We start from the raw sequence: 21566 nt of genomic DNA, 5'->3' as shown, positions 1-21566 counted from the left end.
CGATGAGCGTGCCGGCACAACTCGAGGCCTGGACCACTCAAAGTGATAGAGCCCGATGTATGCTTCAGGCCTTTGGTACACGGACGGAGTACGAGGATTCCTACGGATCGTCGCAAGCGTCGACGTCGGTTCCTTGTGGTTCCGCATGGCAGCAGCCTCCCTTATACCACCGACAGGCAGAAGGTATGGTGTGATATTTACCGATCTGTATGATTATATGCATTATTTAAATACGACTCCACACAGGGTACGGGTACCCTAGTTCTCAGCCCTATGGAGGGCCAGGTGCCTCGCAAGTGGCTCCATTTCATGGAACCCAGTTTACCTCTATGCCACATGCTGGAGGGGCTTTAGGTAAATATGTGGTGCATAATTTTATTTCCTTATGTTTTATGGTCGAAGGCTCATACGTTATTATTTATACTCAGGATCACAACAGTTCACTGGAGCGGGGCCGTCTTCGTATCACCCTATGCCGTCACCAGGAGGATATGAAGGAGCTTCTTCCTATCCACCACCACCACCTCCTCCAACACAGGGTACGTACAATAATTTGTACGGAATTGCATTCACCTTTTGAATGTTATTTAAATTTTTTTTGTGATCTGTAGGGTGGTCTGAAGACAACGCCGCGGCCTCCTTGGATGAGTTTACACGGTTGTTTGCTACGCCTGCCCAGGACGATGATCCCAGCTTGCATACACCTCTGGCTCAGTTACGCCGTCCTGCCAGAAACGTGGGGCCACCGGAACGTCATATCTACCCTACAGATCACGTACACGCACAACGTAAGAGAGGTCGGAATGGTAGGGGCCGTTAGTTGTTTGCACTTGTTTCTCCGGCGGCATTATGGACTGTTTCGACTGTTCGGATTATGATTGTTTATGATTGTGGTAGTTTACTTGTCATTTGTTTCTATAGATATTATTGATGTGAACTTGTTATGTTTGTGGGTTCCTTAATGCTTGTGAAATAAGGGAATCTCTTGCGAATTTTTTCCGTGATTTAATGAAGGACAAGTTAGTTGCGGGAGGAGTTAGCGGCCGAGATCCCGCTGACGATGATGACGACTACCGCATACAGAGTAAACTTCGTGACACGCTCGTATAGCTCAAAATAGGGACCATAGTGTATCTATCTGCGAGTACGAGATCACAGGTTGCCACTGCTCAGCGCGGCGATCACGGGTTTCGCATATGTCGCATTGTTGGCCCAGACAAACGTGACAAAAGTCGACAGCCCAATAGTAGTGCCCTTTCACCATTTCAAAAAGATGTGACAACACGGCAACCACACCAGCTCACATTCAAAGCAGTCTCTCGGGCGAGGACGACGGAACTGTCATTCTACAGCGAAGGTCTGTGGCGTGTAGTGGGGAAGGCGGCATCTAGGCACGATCGACCGAGCGGCAGCGATGCAGTGTTGTGAGTCTGCATGCACTTAGATGCTCTGCATGCACAGAGATGCATCGAGTAGTCAGTTCGATAATTGAATCTAGCCTTTTCAGTGTTCGGTCAGCTAGCCTCTTCACTGTGTTGTCATGTAGCCTTTTCAAGTCCATTTACACTCCACACTCCGGGTATCAGACCTTTGTGCGCCTATAAATACTCCAAAGTTTGTGAACTCCCAGCAGCACTCAAATAACAAAGCTCATTGTATACCTAATGTCTGGAGGTGGGTCTAGCGGGAAGAATTACTACGGTTTTGGGAAAGGAAAATGGGGAAGAAAGGGAGACCCCATAATATGGGAGGGGCCTCTTGGACCTGATTCTTTTCCGGAACCAGTGTTTGAGTTTCCGCAACAGCACAAGAGTGATTTTACCAATGAAAGTCCTCTACGACAATACGATAACCGTAGAGAACCGTGGCGAAAATGCAGACATGGTGAGGACTGTTTAGTGCAGATGTGCACCGACGGGATGGATGACGGTCGGCGTTTCTTCAAATGCCCACACGCATGGGTAATACTCGGTTGTTTTATTTCTTTATCTTCGTTGAGATACCTTACATGAAATTTATTTTGCAGTCTTCAGATGCTCCAGAAAACTGTGCTTTTACCAGATGGGTCGATCCTGCACCAATTGATTCAGTTCAGGAGTTCATCGAGTACCTCCAGATAAAGATCTTTGATCTGGAATGCAAGGTAAACCATTACGAGGAATTGAGCGAGGGTAACAAAGACGACGAAGATGATGATACCAGCAATGATGCCGCTTCACAGGATGAACCATGCACTATTCCTTACTGCAATTGCCCTTGTCACAAGAAGAAGGGCCCTGCCCCTCAGGCACCACCACCACCACCTGCACCACCTACAATGGGTGGATACTGCGGAGAAGGCTCAACACAGTTTGCTACGTGGGGTACGGCTACTAGGACTATCTATTGCTAGTCACATGCTGCATCGTTGTGTTTGTTGTGTTTTTCTAAATTACCTAAGGCATGTTAGGTTAGTTCAAAATCTGTTTACCGTACTTGCAACGGGTTCTGCCATGCCACTGCATGTTTGATGTGTGTTTCATTAACGTTGTATTATGATGTAATTCCTATGGTTTATATTGTGTAATGCAGTTTTTAGTTCTTAATTCTTACCGTTATATTTGATGTGTGGTTCACAGTATTCTAGTCCCCTGAAAATGTCCGAAAATATTAAAGGCAAGTTCGAATATTCACTAGATTGCTTGTGCGCGCGTGGCACCTCGGCGCCGTGATCTGTGGCGTCAAGACGTGTTATCTCGGCGCCACATATTACAGCGCCCACCCCCAGGGTCTATTTCTGCAAAAAGTTACAAAAAAAACACATATGTTCAATTATTTCACGAAAAGGGCTAAATTGCAAAAAAAAAATGCCGGCCGCCCCGCAGCCGGGCGGCCTGGGAGGCCGGCCGCCCGGCTGCCGGGCGGCCGGTTCCCAGGGACCTGTCCGCAATTTTGTTTCCTCTTTTTTTTGCAGATTAGCCCCTGCCGCCCGGCAGCCGTTTCCTCTTTTTTTTGCAGATTAGCCCCTGCCGCCCGGCCATGACGCAGGCGGCGGCGGATGCCTCTCCCGCGCTCCTAGAGTTTGCTCCAGAGAATTCTCCCCTTCGTGGCCTCGCGAGCGTGCTCTCGGCTCGCCGGAGGGCGGCGTTGCCGCCGGACACGGCGACCAGGGGGCGGACGGTTCCCAATTACTGTCCGGGGGTGGACGGTATTTCATTTACCGTCCACCCCCTGGGCAGCTGTGCGCCGTCCGATCCGCATCCGACGGCCATAATACACTCGATTCGGACTCTGGCGAAGCGGACGGGGGCTCTTCCCCGCGCCCCCTCGTCGAGTCGTCCTCCCGCGGCGCTCCCTCGCCGGCCTCCGGCGAGCTCCCGAGCATGCCGTGCACGAGCCGGTGTGGGTTCGATTTGGCCGGGAAATCGCGATTGCTTCCCTGCAAATTGGATGCGCTTTGTTCGATCTTCCCTCTGCAGGCCCTCCTGAACGCATCTCAGCTCTCGTTTCCTGCCATGGCGAGCTCGAGCCGGAGATGCATCGGAGACGTTGCAAAAGCCTTTGTTTTCAGTGGTCAGAGCAAACTGAGAAAAAGAAAACGGACCATTCTTGATCTGTAAATCACAGATATAGCAATGTGGTGGAGATCATTTGCAAGATCATATGAATTCAGAAGTAAGAAGATTGTATCAAAGAATTTAAATTTGATTAAAGACGAAAAAAAGAATTTAAATTTGATTTGAAGGGCACACTGCCTCACAAACACAATGTTGCCACTATATTTCCCGTTGTCGTCTCAGCAGGTTAGACAGATGTTGCCACTTCATAACTGAATAATGGAGATCCCACTGCATTTGGGCAACATCAGTGAGATCAAACTGTAAATGGTAGAAGATACTCAGTTCATTGCAATGCTGTCTTCCTTTGGTACAGCAGCAAAAAACCCTTCTCAATCAGTGCTGATGAATTCTCAAAATAACAGAAAATGTTGGAATGTCCTAAACTGGAATATTAGGGGCATTAATTCTGAAGATAAATGCAATGCCATCAGATCAAAGCTAGATGAAAGCAACTGTGCTATCTATTGCATTCAAGAGACAAAAAGAGATCATTTTGACCACTCTTTCATCAGAAATTTTGCACCAAAGAGATTTGACAAGTTTGCTTATTCCCCCTCCCAAGGTGCATCCGGTGGTATTCTCTTGGGATGGAACAGCTCCTTATTTTCTGGACAGATCATTCACAACCTCAGATTTGCAATCACTGTGAAATTTACATCAACTCACAACAATGAATCGTGGAACCTAACTACTGTCTATGGTCCTTGCCAAGGAACTGAAAGAGATGACTTTGTCAACTGGCTAAATGATCTGCAGATTCAGGATGATGAAAATTGGATGCTCATAGGGAACTTCAACTTTTACAGATCCTTAACTGATAGAAATAGGCCAGGAGGGGACATTAATGATGTATTTATCTTTAATGAAATTATCAGTCTTCTGGGTCTCCAAGAAATTCCTCTGAAAGGCAGAAAATATACTTGGAGCAACATGCAACAAGAACCTTTGCTAGAGCAAATTGACTGGTATTTCACATCTACAAATTGGATCTCCCAATACCCCAATACCCTCCTTCTTCCTCTGTCAAAGCCAACCTCAGATCATATTCCTTGCATGGTCCAAATTGATACAATGATACCCAAAGCTAATGTGTTCAGGTTTGAGAACTTCTGGGTCGATCAACCTGATTTCATGAATCTGGTTAAAAGCACCTGGGATTCAGAGATCAGAGCAACAAACAGTGTCACCAAACTTACAGCTAAGCTCAAAATGTTAAGGAAAGTGCTCAAAAAATGGAGCAAAGGAATTTCAAAAATCAACAACCTCATTCAGCAATGTAATGAAGTTCTTAGTGTCTTGGACAAGCTTGAAGAACAAAGGACTTTATTCATTAGGGAAAGCAATTTCAGGACTATTCTCAAGAAGCATATTCTGTCCCTTCTAAAATTCAAGCAGGAATATTGGAGAAAACGCTACACCATCAGATGGACCAAGTTTGGAGATGAAAGCACCAAGTTTTTTCATGCAGCTGCAACAGAAATATATAGGCAAAACACTATTACAAGCCTACAACACACAAGATGGCAGAATCCTCTATGACCATTTTCAGAAAGCAGCTTTATTATTGGAAAATTTCAAAGCAAGAATGGGACACTCAACAAATCCTCAGATGCAGTACAACATAAATGATCTAGTCATTGAGCATGAAGGACTAGAGCAAATTGTAACTCCCTTTTCCAAAGAAGAAATCGATAATGTTGTCAAACACATGCCAGTGGACAAAGCACCTGGCCCAGATGGATTTAATGGGATGTTTTTTAAGAAATGTCGGCACATCATCAAGGAAGACATCTACCAGTTATGCAATGACTTCTTTTCTGGAGTAGTGTATTTGCAAGCAATCAATAGCTCTTTCATTACCCTTATTTCAAAGAATAACAATCCCATCTCCCCAAATGATTTCAAGCCAATATCCCTAGTGAACTCCATTCTCAAGCTGATCACAAAGTTAATGGCAGATAGGCTGCAAGCTCTCATCATTCCTCTTATCCACAAGAACCAATATGGATTTATAAAAACTAGAGCAATTCAAGACTGTTTAGCTTGGGCATTTGAATACATTCATCAATGTCAGCAATCAAAAAAGGAACTTGTGATCCTAAAATTGGATTTTGAGAAGGCCTTTGATACAATTGAACATGATGCAATTCTGAAAATGATGGAAGGACTTGGATTCAATGAAACTTGGATTGGTTGGGTAAAGAGAATACTGGATACTGGATCCACTTCAGTTCCGCTAAATGGGCTCCCTGGGAAAAAAATTCCACTGCAAGAGAGGGGCCAGGCAAGGAGACCCCCTTTCACCTTTATTATTTGTCCTGGCGGCAGACCTATTGCAATGTATCATTAATAAGGCTCACAATCAAGGCATCTTCTCATTACCTATCAATGTTGATCCTAGTAATGATTTCCCAGTTATTCAATATGCAGATGACACAATAATGGTGATGAAAGCCTCTCAGAGAAAACTGTTTTGCTTAAAAGGGCTTCTACAATCTTTCACTGAATCAACTGGTTTGAAAGTCAACTATTCCAAATCCCAAATGATTCCACTAAATTTAAACCAAGACCAGGCCTCAATCCTAGCCAATACTTTTGGATGTCAACTGGGAACTCTATCCTTCACTTATCTTGGTTTACTTTTAAGCACAACCAAACCCAAAGTGGAAGATTACATGCCTCTTATGGACAGAACTGAAAGAAGATTGACTGCCACATCAGCCTTTCTAACTCAGGCTGGTAGACTGCAATTAGTAAACTCTGTCCTCTCTTCCTTGCCCACATACACAATGTGTAGCTTGAAGATTCCAATTGCAGTGCTGGACTTCATTGACAGAGCCAGGAAGCATTGCCTCTGGAGAGGGTAAGACGAGAATGCAAAAAAGAGATCACTGGTTGCATGGCCAAAGGTCTCAAAACCAAAAAACAAAGGTGGACTGGGAGTGATTGACCTCAGAACACAAAATGAGGCCTTATTACTCAAGCATCTGGACAAATTCTACAATAAAAAAGACATCCCTTGGGTAAACATGATATGGCATTCTTATTATTCCCAAGGACAAATTTCTCATGCTACTGCTGACAAAGGATCTTTTTGGTGGAAAGACCTGCTACACCTTTGTGAAAAATTCAGAGGAATTGCTACTTGCACAGTCGGCAATGGCTCTACTGTGCTCTTTTGGCTAGATGTTTGGAATGGTTTTTTTCTCCAAGAAAAGCTACCAAGACTATTCACTTTTGTTAAAGACCAGAAAATTTCTGTGGCAGCCTTCCTGTCAACGCCAAATATGTCAACACTTTTCCACCTCCCACTATCAGAGCAAGCCTATCAAGAATTTCAGGAATTGCAGGAAATAATTCAGAGTGTACAAATGACACAGACAGACAAAGATCAATGGCATTATATTTGGGGATCATCGAAGTATACATCCAAGAGTTTTTACAATCACCTCTACAAGGACTTCCATCCACCAAAGCCTTTTCTTTGGATCTGGAAGTCAAGATGCTGCAACAAACTAAGGGTCTTCTCATGGCTTCTTCTAATGGACAGACTAAACACTACAAGTCTTTTAAAAAGGAAAAAAAATCAAGATTGATGGCAATAACTACAATTGTATCCTATGTACAACTCAAAGACAAGAAACTGCCTTCCACCTCTTTTTCACTTGCCCTTTTGCAACCTCGTGCTGGCAGCAGATTGGAATTCAATGGCAACATGGAAATCCTTTCTTCCAAATGCTAGAAATAGCTAAGCAGAGCCTCAACTGCAACTTCTTCATGGAAATTTTCATAATCGCAACTTGGCACATTTGGAAAATAAGGAATGGACATATCTTTGAGAACTGCCCAACAACCCTCAGCCTGTGGAAAAGAAATTTCAGTGAATGTCTTATACAAGCTCATCGAATGAAAGACTCTCTGAAGACACCCTTCTTAACTTGGTCCAATAGCTTGACTTAGTCACTTTTGTCTGTATAGCTCGTAGATAGCTCTTAAGTTTCTGTCTAGTTGTTGCTTCCTTTTGCTTCTTCTTCCTTTTGTACAGGCCTACTCTATTCCTAACTTTTGGTGTTTCTTTTTTATATTTATATTTAAATAAAATTTTACAGCGGGGGCCTCCCTCGCTGTTTTCAGTTCAAAAAAAAGATCAAACTGGAAATGTAAGTGTGAACATTACTAACAACTTAGGCTGCTCCTATACCGCTATTACCCGCAGATAGTTTCAAGATATGGAGTTAGAAACAACGAGCAAGAGGATATATATGTTGCCGGATTATTGTTATTGTTCACATGCAGTGACACAAGTGTGACATGTAAAAGCCATGCAATCCCAATACCTATCATCTGAATTACTGGAGCCAAATACGACAGATGAGATTTAAACTTATGGGTCACTCTTTTATGATATTTGAGGTCTTTAGTTTTCTTTATATACAAAACAACATGTATGCAACTCATTAAAGTGGAAGTCCACAGCATGATAAACACTTGTCTGATGAAACAGCAGCGGGGTTAGGTAGTGTCCACGGATCATTTTGGATTCCAGTGAAGACACATGTGAAGTTTTGTATAGTGTCATTCCGTGCACGGCATCGTGCCTTCCTCTTAATGCAATGATGCGCAGCTCTCCCGCGTATTCGAGAAAAAAAAGTTCTGTGCACGGCATGGATCACTACAGCTATTTAAACCCCATCGCCCACAGTGCTGCATGCCATTTTTGTAGAAGAAAAATTTAGGATTGTTCAATTTATTTCCTCACTCAACAATGTCAATCATCGAGTTCCGTAGTTCTAAAGACCTAGAACTTGTTGAATCTCTTGTCCTAGATCTGTGTGATCCGCAAGAAAAGGCGAATGCCCTTTCCGAGTTACCGCAAGGTAATTTATATTCTCCTTTGTATCGCCTATTTCATCATCTCCTATTCATTTGATATAATATCTCAAAAGTGACTGGCACTTAGTTTTTTCAAGCTCAGATTTCTCATGATATAGCATGATAAAGTCAAAAGTTGTCTTTCGACAATTCAGAACATGTTTTCTATAATCTGTCTATTATAAATCGTGATGTAATAATATATTTCCTTTTTTATCAAGTAGTAAGAGATCAACTTATTTATGATACTGTTCATATCAGCAGTCAAGTTCTGTGATTGAGATGCTCTAAATTTGTCAAACTAGTATTTCCCTATATATGCGTATTACATGCTTGGACCGAGTTGCATACTGTTATTCTGTAGATTGTCAATTCAGTAATGGTCTGGTTTGAACTTTTCAATCCATGTTCACTCATCAGCATGCCACATCATTGATGAAGGCAACAATTTTGGCATATAATTTTCAACTATTTTCAGAAAAGGGGGGTGTTTAAGGATTTGGCTCCAATGCTTTGGTACTCTTTTGGCACAATGGCTGCACTACTCCAGGTATAAAGTAGGAGCTTTGGGTGTATTCTGCTGTGTTTGTGTTTTCAAGGTGTTATTAAAAGTTTTTTAATATATATTCTTGAAGTTTAAGCCGATCTTGTTTTGAAGCCTTTGTTCTCACTTGGTATCCTTGATTAATTGAAACAAAACAGGAAGTTCTGTTAGTCTACCCTACACTTTCATCCCCAACATTATCAGCAAATGCGGCGAGCCGAGTCTGCAATGCACTTGGACTTCTTCAGGTACTGTTTTAATACAAAAGGGGGATAATAGCAGAAAAATTGGCAAATGTCTGCAACCAACCCATGATACTGTACTGCAAAAGTTTTTTTACTCTTCTGTTCGTTGTTAATCTTTACATCTTTCCATGTTGCAACATTGGATTTTGTATCATATATTTGTTATGACTGGAAGGGTCTATCAGCGCCGTGCCAAGAAGAAGCTAGCAGGGCAAACCGAGAAAAGTGGCTGAAATCAAGCGTGGGCGGTTCTGATCGTGAGGTATGTTAGGAGTCAGTTTAGATATATTTCCAATAGGAGTCAGTTTAGATATATTTCCATATTCTTGTTACAGAGTCATACTAGGATATATATACAACTTGTGTAACACCAGGATTGGGAGGCAATAAGATTTATCTAGTTTCCCCCATCTCGTCTCTCTGTTTCCCCTGCCTCCTCTCTGTTATCGGCGACGTCTCCGACGGCGCCAACTCGCCGAGGTCCCGGACCTCGCCCTGCAACCCACCACGATTACAGCCTGCGCCACGTTCCTCCCTCCAATTCAGCCCCATCCATCCACGAACATAACAACCTGGTATCAGATTGCTCAGGTTCTTCAGCCGCCATGGATGACCTCCAGAAGTCCGTGGATGACCTCAAGACCCTGATGGAGAAGATGGATACCACGGTGTCTGCTCTTGCATCGTTGGTTCCCAGTGTTGCCTCCTTGGTGGCCCTTCCCACCTCCATGGATGCTCTGCAGACAGCAATGAAGCAAGCCGGCGATCAACTCCAATCTATTAGCGTTGCAGTGAAGCGTATGGAATTGGGGGATTGTTCATCTGGTCCAAGCTCACAAGGCGATGAGGGATCCTTTTTCAAGGAGACCCAGAAGGATGATGGCGTGCTAGGGCCTCAACACCCCTTCCCGCCGCCACCACCGCCGCCGCTACCGAACTTCCCGCGCCCACCGCCACAGCTGCGATCTGCGGGTCCTCGGCTGGATCCTATGGAAGATGATCATTCTTTTCTCAAACCCAAGATGGTGTTCCCATCTTATGATGGCTCCACTGATCCGCTATCATGGATTAATCGCTGCGATCTGTATTTTCGCGGCCACAACACACCGGAGCACAAGAAGGTTTGGATGGCCTCGCTACACATGACTGATGCTGCCCAACTTTGGTACTACCAGCTTGAAACGCTTCATGGCGAACCTGATTGGCGCCGCTTCTATCAATTGCTGAACCGCCGCTTTGGACCGGCCATGACGGAATCCCCTCTGGGAGAGCTCGCCCTCTTGCGCCATGATGGCATGGTGGAGAACTATGCAAAACAGTTCGTGTCCCTTGCTTGCCGAGAGGTGGAGCTCTCAGAACGTCAGCAAGTCCAGCTCTTCATCGCAGGCCTCACCAACCCCTTGCGAACATATGTGGCCATCCAGTCTCCGGTGACTCTCGATGACGCCATTCGCTACGCCCGTGCCTATGAGCAATGTTTAGCCATTGAACCGGCACCGCAGAGACAGGGCAGCCGCCCCCCGTTTTGATCCATGGGCCAACAAGGACCATCGGGGACCAATGCACAAGGCGCCCAACCAGCCGGTGTGTACGCAGGTCCGGCTACAGGACCTCAACCTGGGGGTGTTCGCACGGCAGCAGTTACACGCAACGCAGCGCTTCCTCGACGTCAACTCACAGCTGCGGAGATGGCCCAGCGCCACGCGGAGGGACTGTGTTTCAACTGTCTGGAAAAATTCTTTGCTGGTCACCGCTGCAAGCACCTAGCAGTCCTTGAAATTATACCGGACGACACAGACGTGGAGGATACCTCGGAGGAATTGGAGGCCGCAGAGATGGCCTTCCTTTATTCTCCGCCATCTTCCCAAACTGATGCTGGGACAACACCTTGCATCTCCTTGCATGCATTGACATGCATCTATTCTTCAGAGATACCGACCATGAAAGTTTGGGTGTTCCTTGGTCATCGCAAGCTTACAGCACTCCTTGATTCAGGTTCCTCCAAGAATTTTATTAACACACTAGTTGCTGAGGAACTGGGCATTCCTCTGTACACTAGCGGCGCTATAAATGTCACAGTTGGCAATGGAGATCATGTTCGCAGCCCGGGGCAGCTCGCAGAGGTACGTGGTATGGTTGGCGGTGATTATTTTTGGTTTGATGCTCACTCGCTGCCTATGGGATCGTTGGACATGGTAATCGGAGTTAGCTGGATGAGTCTCTTGGGTGATATTCAGTGGAACTTCAGGGAGCAAACATTTGGATTCTGGGTGGCAGATAAACACATACTTTGGTGCGGCATCGACAGACAAGCCGAGGCCTCTTTCAGGGCAATTACACCAGCAGCAGGGCAACTTTTACCAGAGTTATTGCTTGAGTTTGAGGGCCTGTTTAGAGAGCCGCACGGGATGCCACCCAAACGATCCATTGAGCACAGGATCAGGCTCAAACCTGGCTCGAAAGCGGTGGCAGTGAGGCCATATAGATATGCTCATCTCCAGAAGGACGAGCTTGAGAAGCAGTGTGCAGACCTCCTTCGCCAAGGCATCATCCGTCTCAGTTCCTCGGCTTTTTCTTCACCAGCCCTATTGGTGCACAAAGCGGATGGCTCATGGCGGTTATGCATTGATTATCGCGCCCTAAATTCCTGGACAGTGAAGGATAAATTTCCTATCCCAGTAGTTGAGGAGCTGTTGGACGAACTTCGGGGCGCCAAATTCTTTACTAAGCTGGACCTCCGTTCGGGGTATTATCAAGTGCGCATGTTCCCTGCCGATATAGAGAAAACAGCATTCTGTACACATCAAGGATTATTTGAATTCTTAGTCATGCCGTTCGGCCTGACGAATGCTCCAGCAACCTTTCAAGCACTAATGAATTCGGTACTGAAGCCCTTCCTACGCAAGTTCGTCCTCGTATTTTTTGATGATATATTAATTTACAATACTACATGGGCCGAGCACTTGCTGCACCTCCGAGCCGTCTTTGAAGCATTACAGCAGCATGCTCTCTTTCTTAAGAAATCTAAATGCTCCTTTGGCGAAACATCTGTTGGTTATCTGGGACATGTTATTTCAGCACAGGGTGTTGCTATGGATGACACCAAGGTGAAAGCTGTTCTTTCGTGGCCGCTGCCCAAGACTGTTCGGACCGTTCGGAGTTTTCTCGGCCTCGCAGGGTATTACCGTCGCTTTATTCGTGATTACGGCCTCATAGCATCGCCACTCACCAAACTCCTTCGCAAGGATGGGTTTCAGTGGACAGAGGAGGCAACTGCTGCTTTCCGGGCCCTCCAGCAAGCTCTGTCCTCCGCTCCAGTTCTGCACTTGCCGGACTTCTCTCGCATGTTTATTGTGGAATGTGATGCTTCGGGGTCCGGGTTTGGTGCAGTCCTTCATCAAGGTAGTGGGCCAATCGCTTTCTTCAGCCGACCCATTGCTCCACGCCATGCCAAGCTAGCTGCTTATGAACGTGAATTAATTGGGTTAGTGCAAGCTGTCAAGCATTGGAGGCCATACCTCTAGGGAAGAGAGTTCATTGTGCGCACAGATCACCACAGCCTCAAATTTTTGCTCGATCAGCGTCTCTCTACAATACCACAACATCACTGGGCCACCAAACTACTGGGATATGATTTTCGTGTGGAGTATAAATCGGGCACTGCCAATGTTGTGGCAGATGCTTTGTCCAGGCGTGATGAGGAGGACAATGCAACCTGCATGCTCCTGTCCACACCATCCTTTGAGCTGTTTGACGAGCTACGCCGGCAGCTAGCAGCCGATGCATCCCTGCAGGCTGTCCGTGAACAAGCAGAGAAGAAGGAGGACGGGTGGTCTCTCGTGGATCAGCTGCTTCTAAAAGAAGGCAAGGTATTTGTGCCAGCTTCTTTATGGTACGGTTTCTGCACTCTTGGAGCTAGCGCACGGTATGGGTCACGAGGGCATTCAGAAAATGCTCCATCGCCTTCGCTCAGATTTCCACATACCCGGTGACCGCAGACTCGTCATGGATTTCATTAGGAACTGTGAGGTGTGTCAGAGAAATAAGACGGAGCACTTGAGGCCGGGAGGCCTTTTACAGCCGCTGGACATTCCTTCGGTAGTATGGGCAGACATTGCAATGGACTTCATCGAAGCCTTACCCAGAGTCAATGGTAAAACGGTCATTCTCACCGTAGTGGATTGGTTCTCAAAGTTCGCTCATTTTATCCCGTTGAGTCATCCGTATACAGCAGCATCGGTGGCACGGGTTTTCTTTCAAGAAATTGTTCGCCTCCACGGCCTTCCATCATCCATCGTGAGCGACCGTGATCCAGTGTTTACAAGTGCATTTTGGAAGGAGCTATTTGGCCACGCAGGTGTCAAGCTGCAGCTCACTTCCGCCTTCCATCCTCAGTCTGATGGTCAATCAGAGGCTACTAACAAAATCATTGCTATGTATTTACGTTGCCTCACAGGTGATCGACCCCGTCAGTGGATCCGCTGGCTTCCTTGGGCTGAGTTTTGCTATAACTCGTCCTATCAAGCCTCTCTGAAGACCTCTCCATTCAAGGTGGTATATGGCCGGGATCCTCCAGTCCTTCGAGCTTACGAACCCGGCGAGGCGCGGTTGCCGGCGGTAGAACAGCAGCTATTGGAGAGGGATGAATTTTTGGCGGAAGTTCGGGGTCGCTTGGAGCAAGCACAACAATATTCCAAGCACCAGTATGATAAGAAGCACCGGGAGCTCGTTTTTGAAGTTGGGCAATGGGTATGGCTACGTCTCTTGTACAGGCCCATGGCATCACTTAATGTGCACGGCAGAGACAAACTAGGTCCGAGATACTTTGGACCATACAAGTTCCTTGAGAAGATTGGTGATGTGGCCTACCGGCTGGAGTTGCCGCCGGCAGCACGTCTACATAACGTCTTTCATGTTGGTCTTCTCAAACCTTTTCACGGGAGTCCACCAGAAGCTCCCCCGGCATTGCCGCCAGTCCAGAATGGCCGCGCTTGCCCTCGTCCGGCCAAGGTGTTGAAGGGCCGCTTAGCTCGTGGACAATATGAGGTTCTCGTTCAATGGGAAGATCAGGAGGCTGCTGCTGCGTGGGTTTCACTGGATGATTTTAGGCGCTTGTATCCTGATTTCCAGCTCGGGGACGAGCTGTTGCTCCAGGGGGGGGGGAGATGTTATGACCGGAAGGGTCTATCAGCGCTGTGCCAAGAAGAAGCTAGCAGGGCAAACCGAGAAAAGTGGCTGAAATCAAGCGTGGGCGGTTCTCATCGTGAGGTATGTTAGGAGTCAGTTTAGATATATTTCCAATAGGAGTCAGTTTAGATATATTTCCATATTCTTGTTACAGAGTCATGCTAGGATATATTACAACTCGTGTAACACCAGGATTGGGAGGCAATAAGATTTATCTAGTTTCCCCCATCTCGTCTCTCTGTTTCCCCTGCCTCCTCTCTGTTATCGGCGACGTCTCCGACGGCGCCAACTCGCCGAGGTCCCGGACCTCGCCCTGCAACCCACCACGATTACAGCCTGCGCCACGTTCCTCCCTCCAATTCAGCCCCATCCATCCACGAACATAACAATATTTTATTCAAACTCTCATAAAATTTTTGCAGACTGTTGCAGCACACCGTCTGACCAGGACCCCCTTTTTAGCAGGTAATGTCTAATGAGCACAACTCTTTGTATGTCAAAGCTGAAATGCATTGAAGCTATGTTTCTTAGCTATCCTAGATTATGTCAATTCAAGGTTTTGCTACAGTATTGTGTAGTGGTACATTTACACGGGTTCGGTCTATGTCTAACATCTATAGTAAAAACTCAAGTATACAAAATTTAATTTGTTTACATGTATGATACTAATATAATGAATTTTGGGTTTTCTGGATATCTTGCCATTAATTATTCATTCACCCTCTCTTTTCGTCCTTTATTTTTTTGCAGCTCAAATTCCCCTGTACTTATACCCATTCTTGAACACTACCAGCAAGGCCAAAGCATCGGTACCCCTTGTGGTCAGGGGAGTACCCGAGGAATACACAACGAGTCGAGCGGGGCGCCAGCTTGTGAGAAGCGGTGGCGGAGGTGTTAGGGTAACACGCACACCCGAAGACCCGAAGGTGGTCGTAGCGAGGAGGGGTATTGAAAAGAGCGTGGTGTGGAGTGGGAGCAGGAGAAGCAGTGGACGGAAGGCGGTTGAGTAGGTAGGTGGCGGTGTGGAGGCTCTCAGCCCAGAAGCGCGGGGGGAGAGAGGCCTGAATCAGAAGGGTGCGCACGACGTCGTTCGTCGTGCGAATCATCCGCTCAGCCTTGCCGTTCTGAGGAGAGGTATACGGACAAGACATACGCAGCTGAACACCCCGAGACAAGAAGAAAGACCGGGAGGTGGAGTTATCGAACTCCCGCCCGTTGTCACACTGGACGGCCTTAACGGTGAGGCCGAACTGAGTGGACACCCAGGCAAAGAAGTGGAGGGGGTGGGGAAGGTCTCAGACTTGGCGCGCAAAGGGAAAGTCCAAGAGTAATGAGAAAAATCATCAACAATGACCAGATAATATCTATAGCCAGACATGTTGAGTACAGGAGATGTCCACAGGTCACAGTGAATGAGATCAAAAGCATGCGCAGCATGCGAAGAAGAAAAAGAAAATATAAGTCTAACGTGACAACCTAACTGGCACGCATGATAGAGGTGCTCAGCAGGAGCCCAAGTACATGGAACATCGGTACTACGGCTGAGCTGAGCCAAAACGTCGTAGCCGGGGTGACCAAGCCGACGGTGCCAGGTGGTGGAGGAAGGCGTCACGGCAAAAGCAGAAGACGAAGAAGCCGAAGGCGAGGCAGTAGAAGCAGGAAGCCGAAGAGTGTAAAGGGGCCCCGGGCTGTCACATCGGAGGAGCGGGCACCGGGAAGCCGAATCCTTCACAGTAAGACCAGAGGAGTCAAATTCGATAGAACATGAGTTATCAACAGTAAACTGGCGAATAGAAAGAAGGTTGTGAACCATTTGAGGAGCAACAAGAACATTAGGAAGACGAGGAGCAGAACCCACGGCGGTGACAGGAAGGCAAGACCCATCACCAACCATGATAGAAGAAGGACAAGCGGAGTGTGGAGGTCTGACAGAAGAGAGAATACCAGCATCTGGAGTGGTGTGGAACGAGGCACCCGAGTCGGCGATCCACTCGGTGCTGGCCGGCGGCGCCAGTCCCATGGTGCTGAAAGACTGCGCCAGTGCAGCCTGGTCCCACCCCCCAGGCCAGGTCGGCTGCTGGTTGGGCTGAGCGGGCGGAGTCCAGGACGGCGCGAAGAGAGGAGCAACGCTAGTGAACATGGCCGTCGGCTGGAGCTGAGGACGAGGCCCCCCTGCCGGACCCTGGAACAGCCACATCGAGATGCGCCCTGACCATGGGTTGCTGTAGGATGGCCAGGGCGTATCTCCAGGGGTAGGGGCAGGAGCGGGAGCCGGAGCCGGTGTCGGCGCCCCCCGACGGCTCCCACCGGTACTGGTACCCCCAGAAGCAGGGCCACCGGTGCCACCACCGCCACCACTTCTCCCTCGGCGACGACGTCCACGCCCCCGCTCCTCCGGTCTGCCCGGCGGGAGCAGCACCGAGCAGGGAGGTGGCAGGAGCAGCGGAGGAGGTCGGTGGAGCAGCAATGAGCGCGGAGGGGGTGGGCGAGGATGATCCGGGCGCGAGACCCCTGGTGATCTCGTCGAGGGCGAGGTCGTCCCGGACCTGCAGGAAGGTGGGGAAGGGCCTCTGACGGGCAATCCAGTCCTTCAGGTGGTCGTAGGTGCTGCTCAGGCCCCGCAGGACATTGAGCACCAAGACCCGATCGGACACTGGATCCCCAAGGTCGTGAAGAGCATCGGCCATGCTCTTCATCCGCTGGCAGTACTCACCGATGGAGAGGTCCCCCTGCACGAAGGTGCGGAAGGTGGCGTCGAGCTGGAGGGCGCGGTACTCGGCGTTGCCGAGGAACTGGCCCTCAAGCGCCACCCAGGTTTGCCTCGTAGTGCCGCCGTGGGTCCTGACGAGGTCCTGGAGATCCAGGGAGATGGTCCCGAAGATCCAGGACAAGGCGACGCTGTCGAGGCGCAGCCACGCCATGTCCCGCGTCTCGATCGGCGAGTCGACGAGGACGTGGTCGTCGAGGGCGTAGCGGCGGAGGGTGAGTAGGACCTGGTCCCGCCAGCGGCCGTAGGAGGAAGACGCGGGGTCGAGGAGGACGGAGACCAGAGCCCTGATGTTCTGGATGCCGGCCGCCTGGAGGTGGAGCTGGGCGACCATGGGGTCGGTCGGGTCGTACCGGGCTCCAGATCCAGCGAGCAGGGCCTGGTGGGAGGAAGAGGTGCCGTGCTCGGGGTCGACGGGCTGGCCGGAGGAGATGCGGAGGAAGCGCTCCGCCTCGGCGACCCGGAGGGCGAGGGCGTCGACCGTGGCGCGCTCGCGCTCCCAGGCTAGGGCAGCCACGCGGACCCGCTCCTGGGCTGCCGAAGCTTCCGACTTGGCGGCGAGGAGTGCCGCAGCAAGAGCAGCGTCGGCCTGCTGACCACGGAAGGCGGCGGCGGAGAGCTGCGCATCCATGGGAGGCATCCCGAGCTCGGGCCACGTGGGATCGACGGCGGCCGCGGCGGCTGCGGGCTGCTTGCCGGCAGCGATCGCGGCTCGGTGGGCGGCGACGGTGGCAGCAGCGGCGGCGGCTTCGGCCTGAGCGGCGTTAGTAGGCCACCCGCGCCCGCGCCCGCGCCAGGAACGTCCTGGGCGGCGGCTGCGGTGGTCTGGGCGGCGCCTGCAGGGAGGATCTGGGCTGCGGCGGCCGCGGGCTCGGCCTGTGCGGAGGCGGCAGCCCCACCCGCGGCTGCGACGGCGCCAGGACCCGCCAGGGCGGCCAGGGTGGCAGCAGCAGGGCGGATCGGAGCGGGAGGGCCCGTGCCGGCGGCTGTAGCCCCGCCCGCGGCTGCGCCTGCGCCGGGAGGACCCGCGCCGGCGGCTGCAGCCATCGCGACGGCGGCGTAGGGCGGCCGCGGGCCTCCCAGAGCACCAAGCGCGGCAGCAGCAGGGGAGGAAAGGTGCCAGGCGGCGGCGGAGCCCAGCGCGCCCGGCGCAGTGCTCCCTGCGCCCAGAGCAGAGGAGGAGGGAGGGAGAGGAGGGAAGGAGGAGAGGGGAAGGGAGGGGGCCGGCGGCCGGCCGGCCATGGCCGGCGGCGGCGGCAGCTGCGGGCTGCGTGGGTGGGAGGGAGAGAGGAAAGAGAGGAACCCTAACCCTAGGCTAATGATACCATGATGGAGAGAATAATTGTTGTATTCCTCAAACCCTAGATGAGTGGGTATATATAGAACCTATACATGGGCCTCTAGGTGTGCCTCTATACACATGGGCTCAATATACTCCAACACTTTGCCTCGCTAGCCTTAATGTCATCGACGCTCTTGTTAAGGTATTTATTTATGCCTAGGATTTTACATGCCTGAGAAGATTAGTCACATTGGCTTCAATACTGAAGTAAAAATACTAGATTTATTTCACTAAACATGCATTGCAACCATCAATGAAGATCCAGCTCTCACATTACCCAGCTTCTTTAGCCGGCCATGAAAATTTTAAAGTGCATCTTTGTTCCCTGTGGAAGTAAACGATAAGTGACTCTTTATCATTAAAAATCAGGTTTCTGGAATGCTTTATCATGTTTTTGGGAGAATGCACTGAACCATGCGGTTTACCATGGAATCAGCTGCTTAATGATTTATAGCTACACATGATCAACAACATGCCCCACATGAGAGAGTATTTATGAATTTCTGGACCGTTTGTTATATCTTTTTTTTGTGTGGGAACATTCGTCATGTTCAATTCCTACTAGTATAACAGAAATAACCCTAATTAAGAACAACAGATTCATGTCAAGATCCATCTTTTCAATTTTCTTATCAAGAAAACTGTTTCTGCAATTGAGAGAGAAGCTTCTGTCTGGTGATTTTTTTTGAAAGATTTCTGCCTGGTGATACATGCAGGTAGATGATACAGAAGCTGTCAATTTCCTGGTGACAAGTCAAGTAATCCCTCTGTGCTTGAGAATCATGGAGACAGATAGTGAGCTTCCGAAAATCGTATGTCATGCCATCTTTTGCATCTGCCCAGCCATGGCACATCATGTTGATCCTATTCGTTCGCATGCTTTCGCCTTCTGAAGTTCGCATACGAGAATGCAAAATTGCAACCGCCTGGCATTTGTTCAGACTTCAGAGTCTCCGTGGATACGGTCATGCAGGTTTTGGCAGATTTTGGTCACTGCGATGCCCATCTACTGGCTTTTACTCCCTCCGTTTATTCACCATAAGCTTACTGAACGAATGCCAATTCGGTAAATGACTAAACGGTAGGTAACCCACTGCTTCGATTCACTAATCAGCCAGGTGCACACATGCAGGTGGCCACTTCCATCGTCAAAAAGATCATGCTAGACGAGTTCGGGTTGCAGTACATCTGCGCCACCGCGGACCGTTTCTTCAAGGCAGCCACGGCTTTGGCGGCCATGGTGAACGCGCTGGCCGAGCAGCCCTCCGCCAGGCTGCTGAAGCATGTCGTCCGCTGCTACCTGAGGCTGACGGATAACCCCAGGTACGCGCTGATCATCATCTGCGTGCCAGGAACTTACCGAAACGATGGCGTTCATCTCGATCATCGTCACCTCACTCACTGCTGCCCGCAGGGCCCGTGACGCGCTGCAGATTTGCCTTCCCCAAGCTCTGAAGGATGGGACGTTCGACCACTGCCTTCAGGTCTTGCACTTTGCTTCCAGTTTGTCAACTGTTAACTTCTTTTTTTGAAAAGCTTGTCAACTGTCACTGATCGACCGCTGCTCCACTTAAACCGTATCAAAGGCTGCGATCAAATGTTGACCAACACCTTGTTACTGCAAACGCTGCAGGATGACCCTGCCACAATGTGCTGTCTCCAACAGCTGCTGGACAATCTGGGTGCTCCTGGGGGCGGCGGCGGACCTGCGGCGGCTGGCGGTGGAGCACGTCATTATCCTGGGGCAGGCCCTGCGGCGGGCGGAAGCCGCGGAGGAGGATCCTCGACACCGGCAGGCGCAGGCCCGAGTCGCGCGCCGTGGATGTAAACTGCTAAGGCACGTTCTCAAAAAAAAAAAAAAAGAAGAGAGAGAGAGGATGTAAACTGATCCGGTTGCAGAACTCCCCCTTGCCAGAATGCCGTGGAAGATCCTGCGCTTGTCTAAAGAAGTGTTGTTCTGAAGATTGTGATCTTTTCCAGTAAAGAACAGAACTTCTGAACTAGTGTGTTGTTGTAATAATGAGCACTGCAAACTTGCAAAGGTTTGCAGTGGCTTGCACCAGTGCTGCTTCCAGTTTTGATATTTCGGTTTTGAGAAGCTCCTGATGACCATGGTTTCTTGACCAAAAAAAAAATCATAAGATTTTGGCTTGCTAGGACCAGGGTTTATAATCCCGACCGGTCCGGTGAAACCGCCGCCCTCCGATAGCGGTTTACCGGACCGGTTTGACCGGAAACCGGTCAAATTCAAAATCGCATGTGTAAACAGTTCCGACCGGTATACCGACCGGTTTGACCGGTTTACCGGCCGATTTGACTGGTAACCGGTCGGTTTGACTGGTAACCGGTCGGTTTGAGTGGTAACCGGCCAAATTCAAATTTTTTTCTTTTTTGATTTAAATTCAAATATCCACAAAGCATACTAAATAAATGTTTGTATAACATATTTTAGCCTAAATGAACCCTCCAACCCTTTTTTTACTACTTTTACATTGTATTTATTTACTTTTGTATGCACGCTTTTTTTGTTTAACTTCAAATCCCCGCAAACTATACTAAAAAATTTCACACCATTAGATTCGTCGCACCTTAAAATATTTTTAGAAATTTTTCATTTTTTTAAATTTAAATTTGAATTTGGACCGGTACTATACCGGTCAAACCGGACCGGTTTCCACCGGTTTGGTGAACCCTGGCTAGCACTAGGACCGAGTTTTTCTCTGTTGTTGAAAGCAGGCTGAGAAAATAATGGACTTCAGGCTATCCACAGCGGCAAGAGCAAATTTGCTCCTCCTCCTCCTCGTTTTCCACGCCCCCTCACATATTTACTGTCTACAGTGCGTCTACAGTGCCAAACAGTACATTTGGTCCTTCATTTGCTCTCTCCACCGTGGACGGTCTCACGATTGTTTTTTCCCCTCAAAACTAGAGTCCACCACGATTGTTGGGTTCATGTTCCTTGCTGAGTCGTGTCAAGTGTGAGGACCCACGTGTCATTGACCCTTTGGGT

General features: G+C 48.9%; 1 protein-coding gene and 1 long non-coding RNA gene across 2 annotated transcripts; both read left to right on the top strand.

Moving 5' to 3' along the window:
- The first annotated feature begins 479 nt into the window (after positions 1 to 479).
- On the top strand, positions 480 to 944 carry LOC120661826. The gene is made up of 2 exons (XR_005670102.1): positions 480 to 539; positions 612 to 944. It is a non-coding gene; the product is annotated as an uncharacterized LOC120661826 (long non-coding RNA).
- Positions 945 to 8988: 8044 nt separating this feature from the next.
- LOC120694958 (CCR4-NOT transcription complex subunit 9-like) lies at positions 8989 to 20618 on the top strand. The gene is made up of 11 exons (XM_039978297.1): positions 8989 to 9021; positions 9174 to 9263; positions 14870 to 14912; positions 15198 to 15256; positions 16704 to 16844; positions 17986 to 18330; positions 18648 to 18698; positions 19273 to 19368; positions 19689 to 19879; positions 19971 to 20040; positions 20190 to 20618. The coding sequence occupies exons 1-11, from the start codon at positions 9004 to 9006 to the stop codon at positions 20382 to 20384; spliced, it is 1299 nt and encodes a 432-aa protein (XP_039834231.1). The 5' UTR covers positions 8989 to 9003; the 3' UTR covers positions 20385 to 20618.
- The last annotated feature ends 948 nt before the right edge of the window (positions 20619 to 21566 follow it).

Source organism: Panicum virgatum, chromosome 2K (genome assembly GCF_016808335.1).
Source record: "Panicum virgatum strain AP13 chromosome 2K, P.virgatum_v5, whole genome shotgun sequence".
NCBI classification, from domain to species: Eukaryota; Viridiplantae; Streptophyta; class Magnoliopsida; order Poales; family Poaceae; genus Panicum; species Panicum virgatum.
The sequence above is the reverse complement of the archived record's forward strand: the minus strand, read 5'-3'. Positions and strand labels throughout refer to the sequence as shown.

Excerpts from the sequence above, each read along its gene's own strand:
- LOC120694958 (XM_039978297.1), top strand. Across the intron at positions 16,845-17,985 it reads TCCACGCCCCCGCTCCTCCG|GCCACCCGCGCCCGCGCCCG; the intron begins GTCTGCCCGGCG and ends CGGCGTTAGTAG. Across the intron at positions 20,041-20,189 it reads CGTTCGACCACTGCCTTCAG|GATGACCCTGCCACAATGTG; the intron begins GTCTTGCACTTT and ends CAAACGCTGCAG.